A 21,736-nucleotide genomic window follows, 5' to 3' on the forward strand; every position below is an offset into this window, starting at 1 on the left:
TTTTTCTTAATAATGTATACAAACTACTTAAAACACTTCCCTTTGCTCCTGATAAAAGATATCTAATTTAACATCTCAAATATTCTTTGTTAAAATTAAATATTCTTTATTCAATTTTAATAATTAGCATATTTTATCAACATATAAAATAGTTCATTCTTCAGTGAGCTAAATGTATGTATTTATCAACTCTATGACTGACCACAATATCAACAACAGAAAAGTAAAGAATCTTGGCTATCTATTTTGAATACACACTTAAAATCCACACTGACCAGGGGCCTGCCCCGTGGCTTAGTGGTTAAGTGTGCGCGCTCCGCTGCTGGCAGCCCCGGTTCGGATCCCGGGCGCACACAGACGCACCGCTTCTCCGGCCATGCTGAGGCCGCGTCCCACATACAGCAACTAGAAGGATGTGCAGCTATGACATACAACTATCTACTGGGGGCTTTGGGGTGAAAATAAATAAATAAAAATAAATCTTAAAAAAAAAAAAATCCACACTGACCAAATACACACTCACTGCTTTACGTTGATCTGGTGCACTCCGACCCAACATGGAGCAGGGCATTTTGTGAACAGACATTGCACACTCGTGCCAGCTGAAATAAAATCTTTGTGCTGCAAAACTGGATCTACAGCTTAAAAATGTCTGATTTAATCAGTATCTACTGGAGTCAGGGGAAAACAAAAAACTGCCTGTGTCGAGAGTTGCACTTTAAGTCCCAATTGTTGCCAGGTGATTTTCTCTCCGACCCGTCCTCTGATTCCTTGCAGACTCTCTTCCCTGCCTGCCTGCTGTGTGCTAGAATTCCTCAGAACTTGGTCCTGGCCCTTCTCTTGTCACTCTATGCTCTCTCTAGAGTCTCTCATCTGATCCCACAGTTTTAAATTTCATCTATATGCCGGCGGCTCTCAGACTTATTTCTCCAGCTCAGAAACTGTCTTCCGAGCTCCAGATCTGTATGTCTGACTGCCTGTCTGATATCTGTCTCAGAGATACCAGAGACAGGGCAAACAACACATCTGAAAACCCAGCTCACGACCTACCCTTGCCCGAATGTTCTTCTCCACTAGTCATTCCTATCTTGGAAAATGACACTTCATTCACACAGTTGTTCACGCAAAACCTGGAAGTTCTTCTAGACACTACTTTTTCAATGCTGCCCATATTTAATGCATTAGCGAGCCCTAGTGATTAAGATTATATATATATATATTTAAGGTAGTGGAGGTGGAGACATATTCTACATATCCCTATATATTCTATATACTCTATATCTATATAGATATTCTGTATATCTCTCCAGTAGTTTCCTAAGTGGTCTGCCCACATCCTCTCAAACACTGCCCAATCTATTCTCCACAATGTAGCCAGAACAATCTTTTAAAACCACAAAACCAATTCTCTCTCTCTCTCACATACACATACTCATTGATACATACACGTCAGCTCAAACTTCTCAGTTTCATTGCACCTAAGATAAAATCCAAACTCCTCAACACATCCTGTGTCAAAAGAAGTCTCAGAGACAAAAGCATTTAGAAAAATAGTTTCCTTAGAAAAACACTTGCAGGGGCTGGCCCGGTGGCCTAGTGGTTAAGTTCACTCGTTCCGCTTCGGCAGCCTGAGGTTTGCCTGTTCAGATCCTGGGCGTGGACCTACTAACCTCTCATCAAGCCATGCTGAGGCAGCATCCCACATAGAAGAACTAGAAGAATCTACAACAAGGATATACAACTATGTACTGGCGCTTTAGGGAGAAAAAAGAAAAAGAGGAAGATTGGCAACAGATATTAGCTCAGGGCCAAGCCTCCTCCTCAAAAAAAAAAAACCTTGCAAAAGTTTATAAGTGAATTTAGGCTTTAAAAGAACTAGTTCATCAAACACACAACTCGAAGTTATAAGGTTTATAGTTAGTTGGTTCATGATGGAAAAAGAGAAATTTTCTTCTATGATTGCCATATTCCCCCAAATTATTGCATATCTTCAAACTCATAAAAGTCAGCGATTAAATTGTTTTTGTTAGGGAGTCAGTAATGTGGGAAATGCTGAAGGTTTCATTCACTTTGGAGACTATAGCTGATGTGACACTGTTCTTTTTTGGTTTACCTCAGTGCGTGAAGTGTTTTGTTTTTCCTTTAACTGTGGAATGCGATGTGTACACTTACTCATTTTGGAAGCAGGGTAAGGTGCCAGTTTTGCTTTACATGGATAAATCTGGGCATGATTTGACTACTTATGTCTTCAGCCTCAACTCATGCTATTCTCCTCCTCATTTTTTACGTTCCAGCCACACGGCCTTCTTTCAGGTTCACAAAGCTTTTCCTCAGTGTGCTATCCCCTCAGTCTGGTAGACACTCCCTATAGCCTTTATCTAGCCAAATTTTACTCATCTTCCAAGTTTCAACTTAAGTGTCATTTCCTCCAAATCCCAGTCTAAATTGGGTCCTCCTATTATTCAATCACAGTGTTCTGCATTAACAGTTAGGATGCCTTTGGCTGCCGGTAACTGAACGACTAATTCACATGTATCGCTAGGGTCTTTAAGGCCAGGGAGGCTCTGGGCATGAGAGTAACACTTAGCATGATGTGTACTTTTGTTTAATGCTCACTTATAAACCTTAAAACGTATTAAAGAGTATTTCCTGGAAATACAGTGCTGTGCTGTCCAATACAGTATCCACTAAATACTTGAGGTTATTGAGCACTTGAAATATGGCTAATGCAACTGAGGAATTGAATTTTAAATTTTATTTAAATTAATTTAAAATTTAAGACCAATAGTTCAGTTATTGGAAAACTTTTACGTGTGTTTGGAAAAATCCAAGTATGTGAATCTATTTTTTCAACTGTAAGTTTTCTGAAATCTAAATAGAGATCCTAGAGTATGTCCAATTAAAATTAAGCAACTGAATTAAGTATGTAAGCAGAAAGTACATACTAGATTTCCAAGACAAAGTATGAAAAAAATGTAAATTCTCTCAATTTTCATATTGATTACATGTTGAAATACTTTGGATATATTGGGTTAAACAAAATATAATACTAAAATTAATTTCATCTACTTTTTACTTTTTTAATGCAGCTACTACAAAATTTTAAATTAGGCAACTAGCATTATGTTTGTATTGGACGGCAAAGCGCCCAACGTTGAAATAGTTACACAACTAAGTTTCCACTTATAGGGTTTTGAAGAAGGTGGGAGGAAAGGCAACATCAAATTGGTACTTTTTAAAGGTGAGTGTGTAACATGTTGAAGCCAAGTTGGAGTTTGGGGCCAGAGTGGATGATGTATTGAGTAAAACAGGAGGCTGTTGCAGTAATCCAGGCAGGAAAGAACGATGTTGGCTTGGGATAGAATGGAGGTGGTGGAGATGAAGAGAAGGAATACATCTGAGAGACACTTAGAGGTAAAACTGACACTGTTTACAAATTTATTTAATCAGATCCTCCTCTGATTCAATCAAAACATTGATTGCAAACTAATTTAATTGTATTCTGTAATTTAATGAAAACAGTAATTAAAACGTATTTAATCAAATTCTATAATTTAACCAAAACATTGATTACAGGTTTAATCAAATTCTTCAACAATTTTGTTAAAATCACAAATCTAGCAGATTCTCACATGCTTCAAAGAAAAAAATAAAACCACACAAAATACATGACCTATCACAATGATTACAGAATTCATAGTAACGTTTATTTAAACGGATCACAAAAGTAGCACAGGTATGATTCGCACACAACAGCTGCTAAACAGGAACCAATGATTGGGTTGAAGAACGATTGGATTATCCGCAGCAATCTTGACAAGAAGACCAGATTGGCCAGCCCACCCCGAGAGGCCAGGTCCGGGCTCGGGGGCGGAGTCGGGCTCGGAGGAGAGGACTGCCGGAATTGGCCAGAGGCCCCACGTCAGTCCGTGGCCAGCCCCGAACCCGCGCCTCATTCGTCGCCCCGTCCCCCTCAGAGCGGGGCGGCCCGCCTTCGGCGCATTTATTCCGGACCGCGCCGGTGCCGGGCTCAGATCCAGAAGCCGCAGGCCCACGGAGCGGTAGACACGCCAACGAAAGCCTCGGAGCCGTCATCCCCAAGACAGAGAAACACCAGAGCCGAGCCGGAGCCCGCAGGCCCCCAGCGGGGAGTACTTCCGGGGCAGGGGGCGGGGCTGCCGGAAGTGGCCGGACGGCGAAGGCTGCTCGTTGTTTAAGCGGCTGACGGAAAGGAGAAGCCGGAGCTCCGGCGGCGCCGCGGGGCCGCAGTCGCCACCGGAGCCCGAGCGGCTGGCAGCGTCTGGAGGAGCCAGAAGCCAGGAGGACCGGCTGCGGAGCGGCGGGGCGAGACACCCGCTCGTCCTCTGGTCTCATCATGTCGCGGGGCTCCATCGAGATTCCCCTCCGGGACACTGACGAGGTGAGTGTCGAGTATGGGGGAGGGCAGGGGCCGTGAACTTGGACGATCTCCTCCTCCCCTTTCTCTCGACTTCGTCTCCGAAGCGGGCGCACCCTCTGCCCGCGGAGTCCGGATCGAAATCTCCGGCCGAAGCTCTGATCGCCTCCTTCCCCAGCCCCTGTGCCCTCCCCGGCTGGGAGCACCGCCTCCCCGCAGCCTCGGGGCACCTCGAGAAGGAGTTCTTGAAAGTTCTCCTCCAGCCTGTTCGTATCTGACAGTAGTCTGCGCTTTCCTGATTCGCGGGCGCAGGGGTGTGAGAGTGCTGGATAACTGTAAAGCACCTCGCAGGTCGCAGAGGTGGGCGCTGATGTCACCGTGGGCTCTCTGCTGCTCTGTCTTTCCCTGGGAATATATAGGATGTCGCCCTTTCTCCCTTAAAAACTCGAGTCTGTCATGCACAGGGTCTGCCACACAAGGCCCCATCAGCGGCATAGAGACCCCAAGATCTGGCCGCTGCTGTGTGCTGATAAAATGAGCCCCCCTCTCCCTGCCCGCCACCTCGTTCATGGTGGCCTGAGGCTTGTCCGAGTAAAGCTCTGAACATTGATGTATTGCTGCTGGATGTCTCATACTCTTATTTTTGTTTGATTGAGATATAATATTGAGATATAATTCACTTGCCGTAAAATCCAGTGGTCTTTAGTAATATTCACAAAGTTGTGTAACCATCACCACTGTCTAATTCCAGAACATTTTCTTACTATTATCTTTGTGCCCACATTTAGGAGTGTCTGTGATACACAAATGCTGCCTCCATGATTCATGTATGCAGTGCCATTCAACTTTGCATTGCTGCTAGGATGGTGCTTCTCAAGTTGTCAGACCTAGCCTCCGAGTCTCTGGGGTGCTTATCTGCACTTTACCTGCATTATATGTTAAGCAGGGTTTTGTTATGTTGTGTTTGAGTAAGCAGAGCTTTTGCAGTGTTTTATAGTTCTAGTGATTCGAGGACAACTAGCAGGATTTGTTTGCTTCTGTGTGCTTTTATTTTAGTAATGCCACATAACCTATTTGTCGTTTGCTCCTTAAACGTTTCTTAACATATTCTTGCTCAGCCGGGTTGAAAGTGAATACAAACCCTGCACGTATCTGTAGTGATGTATAGTCAAGAAAAGCAGCAAAGAAGAAATGTGAATTTAAAAAAGAACTAAGTTAAAACCTACATTTTGTGTTTTAGGTCATTGAACTTGACTTCGATCAGTTACCGGAGGGAGATGAAGTTATCAGTATTCTGAAACAGGAACATACACAGCTGCACATATGGATTGCTTTGGCGGTCAGTGTCCATATAACAAATGTTTTTATATGTTGACTGGGAAAAATATGTGGTTTCTGTTTTCAGATACGCTACTGGCCACCTGGGGTGCATGATAAGTAAATTAATTGTACCATGTGTATGGAAGTTAATTGTATCACTGTTTATGGAATGAAAAGGCCAGTTTCCTAAATGATGTGCTACTCCACTGGTAAATTAGTAGATGTTGGTAAAGGCAAAATTCATTTAAGTTAAATACTATATTGAGTATTTGATTATTTAGTGACTACTCAGTGAGGACTGGCTTATGGTTTATAGATAAGCTGAGAAAAAACAAGGTGCCACGATGTAAACATTGCCACTTGACATTGTTTCCTATGACAATAAAACATTTCCCGTAAAATACTCTAGAAGGTGATTAGGTTCCACGATAACCCACAGAAGTGCTTCTGGATGAAGTTTATCGCGAGATTAAGTTTTTTTTGTCCTGTTTGGTCCCTTCCGTAACATAAACACTACTAGAGATTCCCAGGAAAAGCACCTCAGAGAGCCTAAAATTCTAACACCCTCCACCATCCCCAGCACCAGCTGTGTAATGATGTTTCCTTTTTATGGGAACATTATAGTAAATGCTTGCAGTAGTATATGGTACTATAATCATTATTCCTAAGCAAGTGTACCACAGGTCACTTCCATGGAAGGATACATAGGAGGCTCCTAGTATTGTCTTGAAGGGTCAGAGAAGTAGGCCTGAAATTGGGCTAGTATCCAGTGCTCAAGCCCAACTCGAAGAGTTTCTTAGATGTGGATTTGCAGAAAAGTACTGTCAGTGACAAGCAGTGCCTTCCTGACTTGAAGTGCTAAGTTTTCCTAATCTATGGGGAACAAGCCATTCATGCTTGTCACACATTTTTTTCAAACCAGAAGAGAACTTAGATTTTTTTTTAGTACAAGTGCCTCCTTTGGTAGCACTTATATGAAAATTGGAGTATTGGAGGATTAGCATGGCACCTGTGGTAAAATAAATTGATGAAACATGAGGGCTATAGATTGTTACAGAGGAAAGAGTGTAGACTTTGCAATTCAAGAGGCCTTTTCTCAAATTCCAACTTGGCTGCTAGCTGTGTGACCTTAGACAAATGATCTGCCTTCTGAGCCTGTTTCCTCATCTAAATAGAGGGGTGTTAGTATTCACTTCAAGGGTGGTTGTACAGATTAGAGATAATGTATATGAAGTTCCTGGCATAGTATGTGGCCCATAGTAGGTGGTTAATAAATGATAGATATTTCTTTGATTGTTAATAAATGAAACTGATGTCCAGGGAAGTTATTCCACAGGCCCAAAGTCATAGATAATTTTTGATACATCTAGAACCCAAGTTTTCTGTTCAGAATTATTTATACCTCTCATTATTGCTTTCTCTCTCTTGAGCTCTGATTTAGTTTGAAATTAATTATTATCTGGGTAAGAAGTAAGCTAGAAACATTTGTAAGTGATTATAATTATTTTTAACAACTTTATTAGATAAAATTCACCTATAATGAACTGGTACGTATTTGATGTATACCATTTGATAAGTTTAGCATATGTATACGCCTGTGAAATCATCACCACAATCAAGATAATGCATATATCCATCACCCCTGAAAACTTTCCTTTAAACTCTCCCCTGCCCTCCACAGTGCCCAGGCAACCCCTGATCTGCTTTTTGTTGCTAAAGACTAGTTTGCATTTTCTAGAGTTTTATATAAATGGAATCATACAGTACATATGTATTCGTTTTGGTCTGGCTTCTTTCACTCAGCATAATTATTTTGAGATTTATCCATGTTGTAGCATGTATCAATAGTTCCTTCCTTTTCACTAGCCATTGTGCAGATACACCACAGCTGATTTGTGCATTCACCTGTTGATCAACAATTGGGTTGTTTCCAGTTTTTCGCTATTACAAGTAAAGCTGCTATAAATATTCGTGTACAACTTTTTGTATGGACATAGGCTTTAGTAATTCTAATTTGATTCTTTACCTTATAGCTGGAATACTACAAGCAAGGAAAAACAGAAGAGTTCGTAAAGTTGTTGGAAGCAGCACGTATAGATGGCAATTTGGACTATAGAGACCACGAAAAAGACCAGATGACTTGCTTGGATACACTGGCGGCCTATTATGTCCAACAGGCTCGGAAGGAAAAGAATAAGGACAATAAGAAAGATCTTATTACACAGGCAACCCTGCTGTATACAATGGCCGATAAAATTATTATGTATGATCAGGTAAAATAAGTTATATTTCTTTGAATTCATGAAAGTGGAAAAAAAATACCACATGAGAGCAAAATGTATGTGATAGGCAACAGATTTTTATTTTTCAAAGAGTTTTTCTTAAAATAACATGGTTGATACAAATCATCAAAAGGAAGAACGGCTCCTCGTTAAGACTGGAATTTCTTTGGTCCTTGTGCTGTTGAATTAATATGGGCAAATTTAGCATATGAGACTTATCCACGTGGGGAGTCAGTAATCCCAACATCTCCAGGTGAATTTCAAGCATATTTTAAGGAGTTTGAACTTTTATTTTTCTTATTGTTCCTGGCACAGAAGACTTGCATTTCAGGATAATTTCTCGGTTTGTAATTAAGAATTGTGTATTGGTAGTTTAAACACGTTATAGTTGGTAGAGGAATTTGTGATGCTCCACCTTCTTCCTATATAGTTTTCATTTTAGTGTTACACATTCGTGTTAAGTTGTGGTTAGTCCTTGATGAAGTCAAGTCTAAGATGATGCATTACATTTTCAGAACCATTTGTTGGGAAGAGCCTGCTTCTGCCTACTTGAAGGTGACAAAATGGATCAGGCTGATGCACAATTTCATTTCGTACTCAACCAGTCTCCAAATAATATTCCAGCCCTTCTTGGTAAGTCATTTTCAGCAACCATCTTAGGAATCTATATTTTTCAGCACGTGCGTGGAATATATCTCTTTATAATAGCTCCTTAGTAACTGAGCTGGACAGCAAAGTAAAAGAGCTTTACCTTATTAAAAATGAAGCTATCTGCAATAGATCATTGTTTCTCTTGAAATTACAGAAATAAAATATGTACCAGTTAAGAATAATTTGTTATCCACTTCTAAAGAGTCAATAAACAATCTCTATTTGGACAACTCTAAGCTATTTTAATTACTGTTTTATAACATTTAACATCAAGACAGGACTGTTCTGTTTATAGGCATAAATTTATATACCTTATGGAAAACAAGTTTTAATATGCAATCATTTTCACTATTTTCAAGTATTTCTTACTGGGAGATGTATTTGATTTAGGAGAGTTAGTGTAGAGCATATTAACCTTGTGTTCTTGAATCAGTGCGTGTTTATTTTAAAAAATTACAGGTAAAGCTTGCATTTCCTTCAACAAGAAGGATTACAGAGGAGCTCTTGCTTACTATAAGAAGGCATTGCGTACTAACCCAGGATGTCCAGGTAAGAGAAAACTTTGTCTAAGCTCTTTATGATCCAACTTAAAATATTGAGGATTTGGCAGTTGCTTATGAAGTTAGTTGTGAAAAGATATCGTAGGATTGTTGAAATGACAGAATTAAGATTTTTAAAAAATACTATGTTTGATTCAAAAGCTGAATAGATCGTGTTATAATCTTTTTACCCTGTAGTATTTTTCTTTTCAAAATCTCATTTATTTAGCAAATTTCATTGAGTACCAACAATGTGCCAGGCACCGTTCTAGACCCAGGGATTGCAGCAATGAACCAAAGAGACAAAAGTCCCTGCCCTCGTGGAATTCATTTTCCAGTGAGGTAGATAAACTAAATGAGTAAAATATATACTATGTAAGGTATTGATAAGGGAGTGTTGCTTAGAAAGGTTGACCAGGGAAATGCATTGCTGAAACATTCACGCAAAGACCTAAAAAAACTAAGAGGTATGCAGATACCTGGGAGAAGATTATTCCCAGAGAGAGGGAGTAGGAGGTACAAGGGTCCATGAAACAGTGGGCCTGGCAGGTTTGAGGAAGAGTGAGGAAGCCGGTGTGTCTGGAATGGAGAGGGAGAGGGAACGAGGACGAAAAGTAGTAAGAACTGGGGTCAAAGATATAACCAGGGACCAATCATGTAAGGTGTCACAGACTATTATAAGGACTTCAGCTTTTACTCTGAGAGACGTAGGAAGCCATTGGAGGGCTTTAGGCAGAGGAGTAAGTAAACGTGATCTGACTTATATTTAAAAGGATCGTTCGAGCTTCTGAGTTGACTAGACTGGGGCCTGGGGGCAAGGATAGAAGTAGGAAGACCAGGTAGAAGGCTATTGCAGTCATGCAGGTCAGAGAGGATTGTGGCTTGCTCTCGGGTGGTAATAGTGGAGGTGTAAGTGGTCAGATTCTAAATATCTTTTGAAGGAAGAACTGATGGAGTAGATGTGATGTGTGAAATCAAGGAGGAGTCAAAGGTACCTCCTTTGTATAAGCAATTGGAAGAGTGGAGTTACATTTTACGACGTTTGGAAAATAGTTCAAGAGGAACTCGTTTTAGACATGAAAAGTTTGAAGTGCCTTTTAGACGTACAAGTGGACAAGTCAGGAGGGCTGGAGTTCAGGAAAGAGGTCTGGGCCCAAGAAATTAATTTGGAAGTCATCAACATATAGAGGGTATATAGAGCCATGAAACTGTCTGAGGTCACCAGGGGAGTGAGTGTAGATGGAAAAGAGGTCCAGGGATGGAGGCCTAGGGTACTCTGACATTTCGAAGTTAGGAAATGAGGAAGAATCAGCAAAGGAGCCTGAGGCGGAGCAGCCGGAGGTGTAGGAGGAAAAGAGAGGAAGTGCACTGTCCTTGAAGTCAAATGTAAAATGTTTCCAGAAGGGGAGGGTGTCAGTGTCAGTTCTGTTGTTCGGCCAAATAAAATAGGGTCTGAGAATTGATCATTGGATTTGGCGGCATATAAATCATTAGTGACCTTGATAAAAGAAGTTTTCCTGGAATGTTGGTGGGGGTGGAGATCCTCATTGGAGCGGATTCAAGAGAAAATGGAAGGAAAGGAATTGGAGGCAGCAGGTGTAGATAGATCTCTCAAGGAGTTTTGCTATCAAGGGAACAATAGGAATGGGCTGACAACTGGAAAGGGAAATGGAATCGAGAGGATTTTTTTAAGGTGAAAGAATGTATGTGGATGAGAATAATCTAGTAGAGACGGGAAATTTGATGATGCAGGAAAAATAGGGGAGGGTTGCCGGAGCAGTGTGCTTAAATAGATGAGAAGGGGTAGGATCTAATGACCAGTGGAGAGGTTGGCCTTAGATAGGAACATGGTTGTGTTTTGGCATGGCCTTGAAATTGGGTAGCACGAGTAAGCATAGCCCTGAAGGGAATGACAGTATGTGCCTGTAGTCAGTCTCAATATTTAAGACCTTAATGAAACTTTTTGTTCTCTGTTTAAAAATTGCTCTTCAGGGGCCAGCCCCGTGGCTTGGTGGTTAAGTGCACACGCTCCGCTACTGGCGGCCCGGGTTCAGATCCCGGGCGTGCACCAATGCACCGTTTCTCCGGCCATGCTGGGGCCGCATCCCACATACAGCAACTAGAAGGATGTGCAACTATGACATACAACTATCTACTGGGGCTTTGGGGGAAGAAAAAAGGAGAAGGATTGGCAATAGATGTTAGCTCAGAGCCAGTCTTCCTCAGCAAAAAGAGGAGGATTAGCATGGATGTTAGCTCAGGGCTGATCTTCCTCACAAAAAAAAAAAAATTGCCCTTCAAAAATTAAATATTGAAGGTACAGTGTAGCCAGGAGTGTTAGTAGACACTCCTGAAAAATACCACTGTTATAGGTGTTCTGTGATGAGAAAGATATCCATGATGAGAGGGTGAGGGTCAGGGGGTGGGGGGAGAGTCTATAACCTAACCCCCGGTGAAACCAAGTTTGTGATATACCAAAAGATTTTGTAGCGTAGTTATACTGAGGTTAGTTTTGGGATTTTGCAACTCATAAATAGAGAATGTTTAAGCAGTTTTTAAAGTTCAAACCCTAAAAATGCCCTAGTTTGACAGATTGAATGACTTTATTTTTTTAGCGGAAGTTCGTTTAGGAATGGGCCATTGCTTTGTGAAACTTAACAAACTGGAGAAAGCTCGTCTGGCTTTCAGCAGAGCCCTGGAACTCAATTCCAAATGTGTGGGAGCATTGGTTGGTCTGGCTGTTCTAGAACTCAACAATAAAGAGGTATGTGAGTGAAAAAGTTATCTATTTCCTGACTGATTTTCAGACCCAGGTCCCTTATGTAAAACTGTTGAGGCCAGAGTGTTTTAGAAATCAAGATTTCAGATTATAGAAATGTAGTACTGTGTCTACACTGCATAATGTGTAATACCCCAGTTATTAGGACACAACCCCAAACGCAAAATTATATTTCTGTGGCAAAATGAGTGACTATTCACACTTAGGGAGTAGCTTCAAATTCAGGTAAACTTTTGCCACCAAATGAGCTTACTTTAAGATTACAAAAAAACTTATTTTTTTAGAGGTTTTTTGATTTTGGAATCTCAGATAAGGGATTATGGACTACATATCAGTTTGGAATGCTTTCAGTGGCAGTAACAAAAAGCACACTACAGTAACTTAAACACAAGAGTTTTTATTGTTTACTAAACAAGCTGTCTAAGGTCTCAGATTTGGCACCTCAGTATCATCAAACCCAGGGTTTTATATCTTTCTGTCCTCTCTTAATCTGTGGCCTTTCCTCCTCATGTCTGTCACTTCACAGTTGCAAGATAGCTGCTGCATCTCCCGGCATCTCGTCATTACATCAGCCTTATACGGAGGGAGGAAAGGGAGATGATAAAGGCTTTCTCTTGGAGAAGTTCTGTCCTATATTGACAAGGAAGCTCGCAGTCATGCTTCTCCTTATGTATAATTGTCTAGACAGAGTTACCAGGGTTTCTCAGCCTCAGCACTATTGATGTTTTGGGCTAGATAATATTTTGTTGTGGGGAATTATTCTACCCGTTATGGGATGTTTAGCAGCATCCTTGACCTCTGCCCACTAAGTGCCAGTACAACCCTTCTGTTTGTGATAACCGAAAACGACAGTGCCCGAAGTTGAGAACAACTGCCTTAGACCAGTCTCCAGGAAAGGGGAGTGGGTCATCTTGACTGGTTTAGAGCAATCATGATTCATCCTCTGGGGCTGGAGAAGAGGAGGAGGGAGCTTTCCTTCCTGACATCAAAAGATCTCCACAGGCTACAGAGTCTGGATTCTGTTAGCCGGGTAGGAGGGGTAAAATGGCTGTCGGGTAGTCCGCAGACGTCTGCCATACCAAGACAACGGCTAGAAGCACTAAACCCAAAGGGGCTCTGTGGGGGGAGGTGGGAGATGGGGACTAATAAAGCAGATAAATCTCAAGCAAGAACTGAACAAGAAAGTAAAAAGAGGAAAAATGTCACACAAACAAAACACAATATTAAGAATTAGGGGGATTTAATTACAAATACAATATAGATATATAAAAATCTTAAGAGGTTTCCAATTCTTGTCACAATGGTGAAATAGCAAAAGTTGCTGTCTGTCTCTGTCAATCCAGACCCTGGGGCAAAGTGAGAGGAAAGTGTGTAGAACTCAAGCATTAAACTATAATCTGTAAGAAGCTCCTAGAAAGATAGGAGGGAAGGAAAATGGGGAAAAGAGAGATAGCCATCATGGTTGGAGGATAGATTTTGGGAGACAGCAATGACCTAGATACACATATAGCAACATAGATATTATCTTAAAAACGTAGAGTTGAGCTACAAAAATAGAATGAGATTTATAGCCCATACTGTTTATGTGTGTTTAAAAAAACACATAAATGACATTACATATTTTATAAGATATGTGCATACTTAGAATATATAGCAAGCACATTAGAGTGGATAATTGTGATGAGGAGAGGATTAGAAGAAGGGATTGAGGGTGAAGGAGAAAAATAAAGTAAAACCAGAGGAGTGTGCCATGGAACAAAGAGGATAGGATATAAGAACTGAGAAGTATGGCAATACAATGAACAACATTTTGGTAATTTGACTCACATCAATAGAAATAGAAAACCCAAATAAGCTAATAACCATTAAAGAAATTGAGTCAGTAATCAGCCTACGGTGTCTTATTTGCCAAATCTTCAAGGAACAAATAATTCTTATCTAACACAAACTTTCAGAAAATATGAAAATGAAGGAAAGCTTCAGGTGTTTTTTATGAGGGTTACATATTGCTTAATACTAAACTCTGTAAAGGTGATAAGGAAAGAAAATTAGAGGCCAGATTCCATTTATGAATGTATATGCAAAAAAAAAAAAAATACACCATGATCAAGTAGATCAAGTAGATCCCAGGATTGCAAAGACATTACAACATTGAAAATCTGTGCCTCATTGTGATTGAAACCATATCATGGAAGTCTAAGGGAAGAAACATAATATGACTGTCCATCTAGGTGCAGAAAAAGCATCTGAGAAAATTCATCACTCGTTCGTTCTGTTCTAGGAATAGAAGGTGTTGCAGATACTATTGTTTATCCAGTAGCCATTTCATAGGAACATGCAGCTGTGTTTCCTAACAACAGAACCCCAGTTTTGTTCAGGTCCTAGGCAGAGATCCTTTGAATCCCAACAGTTTTCAGGGAGCTTGGACATCTGATCTAAACTTCATAAGAGCCAAAGACCAAGATTAGCCAAGATAGTTTTGAATAACAGTGAGGTAGGAAGAGAACTTCCTGACAGAGCTGTAGTGGCAGAGCTAGTGTGATGTTAGTACACGGTTAGAAGGACAGACCAGTGTAACAGAATAGAGAGCTCAAACTGACCTATGTGTAGGTGGAAACTTGAATACAACAGAGATCGTCTGATCAACAGTGGGCCATTGGTAATCAAAAGTTATATGCCTAACTCGTACCATAACTAATCCATTACAGGTGGACTAAAGACCTAAATGAGAAAAGCAAAACTTTAAAACTTTTAGAAGAAAATATGTGAAGTACTGATACATGCCTCAATAGGGATGAACTTTTAAAACATTATGCTATTAAAAAAAAACCATTACGCTCAATGAAAAGAGTCAGTTACCAAAGACCACATTGATTCCACAAAGACCACAAATGATTCCATTGATGTGAAATGTTCAGAATAGGGAAATCTATGGAGACAAAGCAGATTAATAATTAATTGCCTAGGGTTGGGGGCAGAGGGGAATGGTGGGAGGTCTGGGTGAGGGGTTGTGGATAAATGGAAATTGACTGCTAATGGGTATGGGCTTTCTTTTGGGGATAATGAAAGAGCTCCAAAATTAGATTGTGGTGATGGTTTCACAGCTCTGTGAACATACTAAAAAAAAGTTGAATTATACACTTTAAGCGGGTGAATAGTATGTGAATTATATCTCAGTAAAGCTGTTAAAAATCCAATCTTTTGGAGTATTTTCTATTATTTGCCTTAGGGATTAGCAGTAAAATGTTTGGGACTCTGATATCAAGTATATTTATTACATGCACCCAATATATCAGAGGGCAGGGAGGGCTTTCCAGTGAAGGTGCTCCTGCAATTGAGTTTGTTAAGAAAACTAAATTCTAACAATTTAACTCGCTATTTTAATTTTTTTTTGTCCCTGGTGAAGGTTAGTTAAAACAAGAGCTATATTTTGGTATCTGAACTTAAATTTATGTAACCTTATTTCTTCCGACTATAAAGAAAACTTTGAAAAAGTGCTAATTAAGTAGTATTTTCAATCAACCCTGCCGTCGTTTTTGTTGTAGGCTGATTCCATCAAAAATGGCGTCCAGCTGCTTTCCAGAGCCTACACTATCGATCCCAGCAACCCCATGGTATTGAACCACTTGGCAAATCACTTTTTCTTCAAAAAGGTAGGAGAAGTCATTTATTAAAGTTGTTTCTTTCTAAATCCTGATTTTTGTTTTGCTGTACTGCAGTTAGTACTTTATTTTTTTAACTTGGAAAGAAATTTGAAAATGTCAAGAGTTTTTTTTCAAATTAGAGTTTTAGTATTAGTTATCTGGGGTTGGGTACATTTGGTATTCATTCTTTCGCTTAATATTTATTAACTCTTTATACAGTACCCGACACTGTGATAGGGATGTGGAGGTCAGTAAGACATAGTTTCTACACTCAAGGAGTTTGGTTTCACAGAAAACACAGACATGTAAACAAATGTAAATGTAGAAATAAAAGTCTCAACCCTGCTGTGGTAGAGAAGTGAAAGAGGAAGTGATCAAGTGGTTAAGGAGGGTTTTCACCAAGAAGGAAAAGCTCTTGAACTGGGTTTTTAGGAGGTCACTAGGTAGTTAAAAGGGGAAAGGTGCAGGTGTGTGAAATAGTCTTCATAGTTTAGTTTAGTAAGAGCATAGCATATGGTGGGCTCCTGATAGGCAATAGATTTCTTAAATACTAATCCAAGATGTCATTGGTAAAGTTTTTATACAGTAAGCATGAAAGTTTAATCTGCCATATCAAAACCAGGTACTGAATTGTATTAAGAACTTAAAAATAGTTAAATAGCAGTTTAGGTAAAAGTTCACAAAACTGCATCAGTCTATATTAATAATAGATACTATGTTGCTGTTATTGTTGCTATTAACGTGCATTCAGTGCTTACTAAACACCAAGCATTGTTAAAAGTGCATTGAGTGAATTTATATAATATTCACAAGAGTCCTATGAGGTGGGTAATATTATCCTCATTTTGTGGATTAATAATTGAGGCAGAGTCAATAGCCTAAGGTCACCCAGCTGTTAACCATGATGCTTTACTCCCTCTGGCTATAGAAGCATACACCCCTTTCATAATGAATTATTAACTAAGCTTTATGCTATAACTATTATAGCACTAAAAGACAACTATTTAGGGAGAAGATGGAAATGTATCTTGTAAGTAAAGAGATAAGAACCGTTACTGTTTAGAGTAAAACAGTTACACAAGTTAGCTTTGTTTTTACTGAAACAAAGGACTGATGATTCTAAATATTTGAGTGCATATCTAATAATCATTGCTCACAGGTCTTAAGACAGCTTCCTTGAAGCAAATGAGAATTATTCAGTTTTTAATTTTCATTGTTGGTCACCCTTCCACTGCTGAAGATAAAGACTTGCCTGTACTTAAAACAATCAGGATATACAGAACCTTATAGATACACAAGTGAAATTTGTAAATCAAGCCAATCTGTTTGTGTTACTGAACACCTGGTCTGTGATCAGCATGTGCCAGGTGATGTGAGGTTATCTTGCGCTGAATTTGTGTCTTTAAGGTTTACAGAGCGTGTTTACATATGTTTTCTCGATTTGTCATTGCAGCAGCCCTCAGAGATAGGAAATAGGCAGGATATTTCTATTTCTCTTTCTTATAGATAAGAAAATTTGAGTCTCAGCAATGTTAAGTAACATCACTTGCCAAAATGCACTAAGCTAGCAGATAGTAAAGTTGAGATGTGGCTTTTAGTTCTCTGCCCACCAGACTACCTTGCCTCCCTACAGAAGAAAAGTTTAGCTGGGAAGAAAAGGTATTAATAATTAACATTCGACACTTCAGTAATTGAGTAGTGAAGTGGGTTTAAGGGTGGGCGCTTGTGACTCCTGGAACAAGTAACACAGACCTCCAGAAAGAGCTGAGAATTGAGTTTGGTCTTTTGATCTGAAAGAGAAGCAACCAGAATGCAGAGTGGGTTAAGGACGAAAACTGTGGGGGGAAAGAAACTAAAAAAGAGAAGTCTCAGTTGTGCTAAAGAAGGGGTGAATGAAGATTTTAAAATAGAATCTAATCTTCAATACGTTGTATGTTAACTTTCAAAAGAACTATTTTATTCCCTAAAACATGTGTTATGAGTCATAGAGTAATAAAACTAGGAAAATTAAAGTAGATTTCATAGCAAAACAAACCCAACGTTTGATGCTTCCCCTCATCCCAGTGAACAATATGTAAATTGAGCTAAAAGGCTGTGTGACATAGTTAAAAGTGTGGAGTTTGAATCACCTGGTTCAAATTCAGGCATCACCGTTATATAGTTATGTGGCTTTGGGCAAATAAGTTAATATTCCTAAACTTTTATTTCCTGCCTTGTAAAACAGTAATAATACCTACTTTATAGGATTTGAGACGTGGTAGTTAGGATTACGTGTACTATGCATATTAAGTACTTATCTAATAGGAAACACTCCATTGCTATTAAACTGCAATCACATTATTATTCCTAATGGGAAAAAAAAAATCTCAAAACTGGCCATTGACCAAACAAAAGCTCTTCTTCAGACCAGATTTCTAGTTATATGAATAAAATACATCCCTACTGAAACCAGAAAGTTGTTTCCTACCCCTGCTGTATATACTTTGAGACTCTCAGGAGATAAGCTGGATAATCCAAATTAAAGTCAGGTCCAGTGAGAAGGTGATGCGCATGCATTCAGATAGAGCCGAATTCAGATCCAGGAGCTGGCACTTGCCAACCTCATGACAGAACATTTCCTTTGGAGTCAGGAAAAAAGACTAAATTCAGATTCTAACTTTTCCACCTTAGCACACTTCACTTCTTTAAGCATCTATTTCCCCATCAATAAAATGGTAATAATGATACTCTTTGCAGGTTTTTCCATTAAGATTAGAACTAATGTAAGTATCGTACCTGGCATAGTGCTTGGCACATAATAGTTCTCAATAAATTATAACTGCTACCATTACTAGTAATAAGGGATTTAACCTGTCTTAGGTTTTCTCATTACAAAACTAGGGCTCATAGCTCAAAGGATTGTGGTGGGGATTAAATGAAGTAATATATGTAATTGGGCAGATGTTAAGTACTGCGTATATGTTACTTCTGTCTCCCTTGAATTTATCAGCAAGGGGAATGAGAAAAATGATTTGTAATTCTGGATACAGTGCTGTTATTGTTAATTCAATTAACACATTTTAAAAATGAAATTTGCAAAAGCCTTATGATTGAGATGATTAGAGTTGTTTAGTTCACTCCCTTGATTTTCGGGTCTCTCTTGTTCAGGATTATAGTAAAGTCCAGCACTTGGCTCTGCACGCCTTCCATAACACAGAAGTGGAGGCGATGCAAGCAGAGAGTTGCTATCAGCTGGCTAGATCATTCCACGTTCAGGTAAGACCATTTTATACCCTCTCTAAATATCTAGTTCTTTTGTTTTATAATATTTCAAGTCTTTTAAAAACTTTTGTTCATATTGTTGGTCTTGTTTCATTTTTTAGGAAGATTATGACCAAGCTTTCCAGTACTACTATCAAGCCACACAGTTTGCCTCATCTTCTTTTGTGCTGCCATTTTTTGGTTTGGGACAAATGTACATTTATCGAGGTGACAAAGAAAATGCATCTCAGTGCTTTGAGAAAGTTTTGAAAGCTTATCCTAATAATTATGAAACTATGAAAATTCTTGGCTCTCTATATGCTGCCTCAGAAGATCAAGAAAAACGAGACATCGCCAAGGTACATTTTTTAAAATCTTAGCTATTTTCTGTGAGCTATCCCTAGACTCTCATTCCTCATTTCTTGTTATTGCTAGTAGAGATATGATGGAAGCAGTTTTGTTAGCTGAGCTTGTTCCAGTTGAAATAGCAAACAGTTGACTTATTAAACCAGGTAGAGTAGCCACCACTTTTTGCTTTGACAGCCTGTGGTCGGAGTGCTTTACCTTAATGATCTCTTTTATCCCAGGGCCATTTGAAGAAGGTCACAGAACAGTATCCTGATGACGTTGAAGCTTGGATTGAATTGGCACAAATCTTAGAACAGACTGATATACAGGTATTTTAGCCACGTTTTCCATCTCCTACCTAGCATGTTTTTTGTAAACCTGTGTAGTGTTTCTCTCTCTCATTTTTACTTACACCTTATTCTGTCCACCATGAAAATTCAGGGTGCCCTTTCAGCCTATGGAACAGCAACACGGATCCTTCAGGAGAAAGTGCAGGCTGACGTCCCCCCAGAGATTCTGAACAATGTGGGTGCCCTCCATTTTAGACTTGGAAATCTAGGGGAGGCAAAGGTAGGAAAATAGAAGTAATCCCTTCTTTTTTACTGTTAAGTTGAATGCACACTTTTTTAGGTGTTATCAACTAAGTCTTTTAACAATGTAGTTTTCTTTCTCATAGAAATATTTTTTGGCATCGTTGGATCGTGCGAAGGCAGAAGCTGAGCATGATGAACATTATTATAATGCCATTTCTGTTACAACGTCCTACAATTTAGCCAGGCTGTATGAGGCAATGTGTGAATTCCATGAAGCAGAAAAGCTATATAAAAACATCTTACGGGAACATCCTAATTATGTTGACTGTAAGAATTTTAAGCTTTTTTTTTATGTATTAAAATTCCCACAACAGCAGCAAAAATTTAGCCTGAAAAAAAAAATCTTTCTTAGAACCAATAGTAAAAATTTTGAAGGTTATTGTGTCCCCTTTTCTTCAAGGCAAATTTGTGGCCTTAAAAAAAAAAAGATACAGTTTCACTTAAATTTATGTAACAAACTAAAACAACTAAGAACCCGTTGGACCATATTTCATAGACTTGGCTGTCTTCAGTGTGTCGGCTACCTTTGTTAGAGTTTTAACAACTCCTTGCCATATTTGGTGATGGATTTACTTTTGTGATGGTCCTGCTTTGATTTCATATAAACATTTTTGCGATGTTTGTAATATGAGAAAGAGTAGTGTTTTTCTTTGAAATAATTGTTAGTAAAACTGTCCTACCCTGAGATTTTACAATCTAGACATTGTAAAATTTGGAAAGTTTTTAATTAAAAATAATTTACAGGGGCCAGCCCAGTGGTGTAGTGGTTAAGTTCGTGTGCTCTGCTTTGGCGGCCTGGGGATTCACGGGTTTGGATCCCGGGCGCAGACCAACGCCCTGCTTATCAAGCCATGCTGTGGCGGTGTCCCATACAAAGTAGAGGAAGATGGGCACGGATGTTAGCCCAGGGCCAATCTTCCTCAGCAAAAAGAGGATTAGCAACAGATGTTAGCTGAGTGCTAATCTTAAACACACACACACACACACACACACACACACACACACAGATAATTTACATACTGTACTTCCTAAAGCTGTGATGTTTTGACTCTGGTCAAATCAGAAGCTATTAATTTGTTATATTAATATGTTGTTCATGCTGTTATGGATGCAAAAGTGATTTAAAATAAATAGGATTTTAGTTGAATGCCAGACTGAATTTGAATTGATTTGATAGGCAGTAGTAAGCCATTGTTGGTTTCTTGAGGAGAGTGACATTTTCTGGAGAAAATAACAACTTACATTTGTGTGGCACTTTTTTATTATTATTAAAGTGCAAGAGCCACAGTAATCCCTAGTAGTACATGCTTTCACTATTTTGCCACATGACAAGCAGCTTTTTAAGAAAAAGTAACTGACAGTGTTGTGTATCAGAGAGAAATTGGAAACAGAACAGCTCCAAGCTTTTTAAATCACTTAGCTTGAGATGAGGACTCCAACCAGGGTGCTAGCGTTGGGGATGGAGTGGAAGAGAGGAATGTGAGACAGTAAGTCTGGATAGTGACAGAGTTGCTCTTTAACTTGTCAGATTGTTAATTAGTTATGTTGATACTTTATATGTTTTTATCTGTGGATTTTCTCTTTGTTGTATGAATGTATTAACAGAAAACAATTGTTTCAAAAGTATGACTTTAAAATTATCATCCTTTATAGCTAGCATTTTAAGCATAAAAACTTTTAAATGTGTGTTTTCAGGCTATCTGCGCCTAGGAGCCATGGCTAGAGATAAAGGAAACTTTTATGAGGCTTCAGATTGGTTTAAGGAAGCTCTTCAGATTAATCAGGTTGGTAATATTAACTCTTAGGTTTGAAGAATAATTATTTCACCTTTTTCCCCCAGTAAATCAGTTTATCCTTTTTAATGGCTATCATATTTCTCATGTCTTGGTATTTTCCTGTTTTTTTCACTTACTTGTTAAAGATACTAAAGAGTATAGAAATCAT

At 39.2% G+C, this 21,736-nt stretch overlaps 1 protein-coding gene across 1 annotated transcript in view; it reads left to right on the forward strand.

The window, feature by feature from the left end:
- The first annotated feature begins 4,250 nt into the window (after positions 1-4,250).
- The window catches only part of CTR9 (CTR9 homolog, Paf1/RNA polymerase II complex component), a 28,970-nt gene continuing 11,484 nt past the window's right edge, over positions 4,251-21,736 (forward strand). The window contains exons 1-13 of the mRNA XM_058545982.1: positions 4,251-4,420; positions 5,637-5,735; positions 7,750-7,989; positions 8,514-8,631; positions 9,109-9,198; positions 11,804-11,952; positions 15,513-15,620; positions 18,759-18,866; positions 18,974-19,210; positions 19,439-19,528; positions 19,641-19,769; positions 19,876-20,059; positions 21,488-21,576. Coding sequence (XP_058401965.1) covers positions 4,376-4,420; positions 5,637-5,735; positions 7,750-7,989; positions 8,514-8,631; positions 9,109-9,198; positions 11,804-11,952; positions 15,513-15,620; positions 18,759-18,866; positions 18,974-19,210; positions 19,439-19,528; positions 19,641-19,769; positions 19,876-20,059; positions 21,488-21,576 — 1,686 coding nt within the window. The 5' untranslated portion in view covers positions 4,251-4,375. The remainder of the gene's footprint in view (positions 4,421-5,636; positions 5,736-7,749; positions 7,990-8,513; positions 8,632-9,108; positions 9,199-11,803; positions 11,953-15,512; positions 15,621-18,758; positions 18,867-18,973; positions 19,211-19,438; positions 19,529-19,640; positions 19,770-19,875; positions 20,060-21,487; positions 21,577-21,736) is intronic.

Source organism: Diceros bicornis, chromosome 7, assembly GCF_020826845.1.
Source record: "Diceros bicornis minor isolate mBicDic1 chromosome 7, mDicBic1.mat.cur, whole genome shotgun sequence".
Lineage (NCBI taxonomy): Eukaryota > Metazoa > Chordata > Mammalia > Perissodactyla > Rhinocerotidae > Diceros > Diceros bicornis.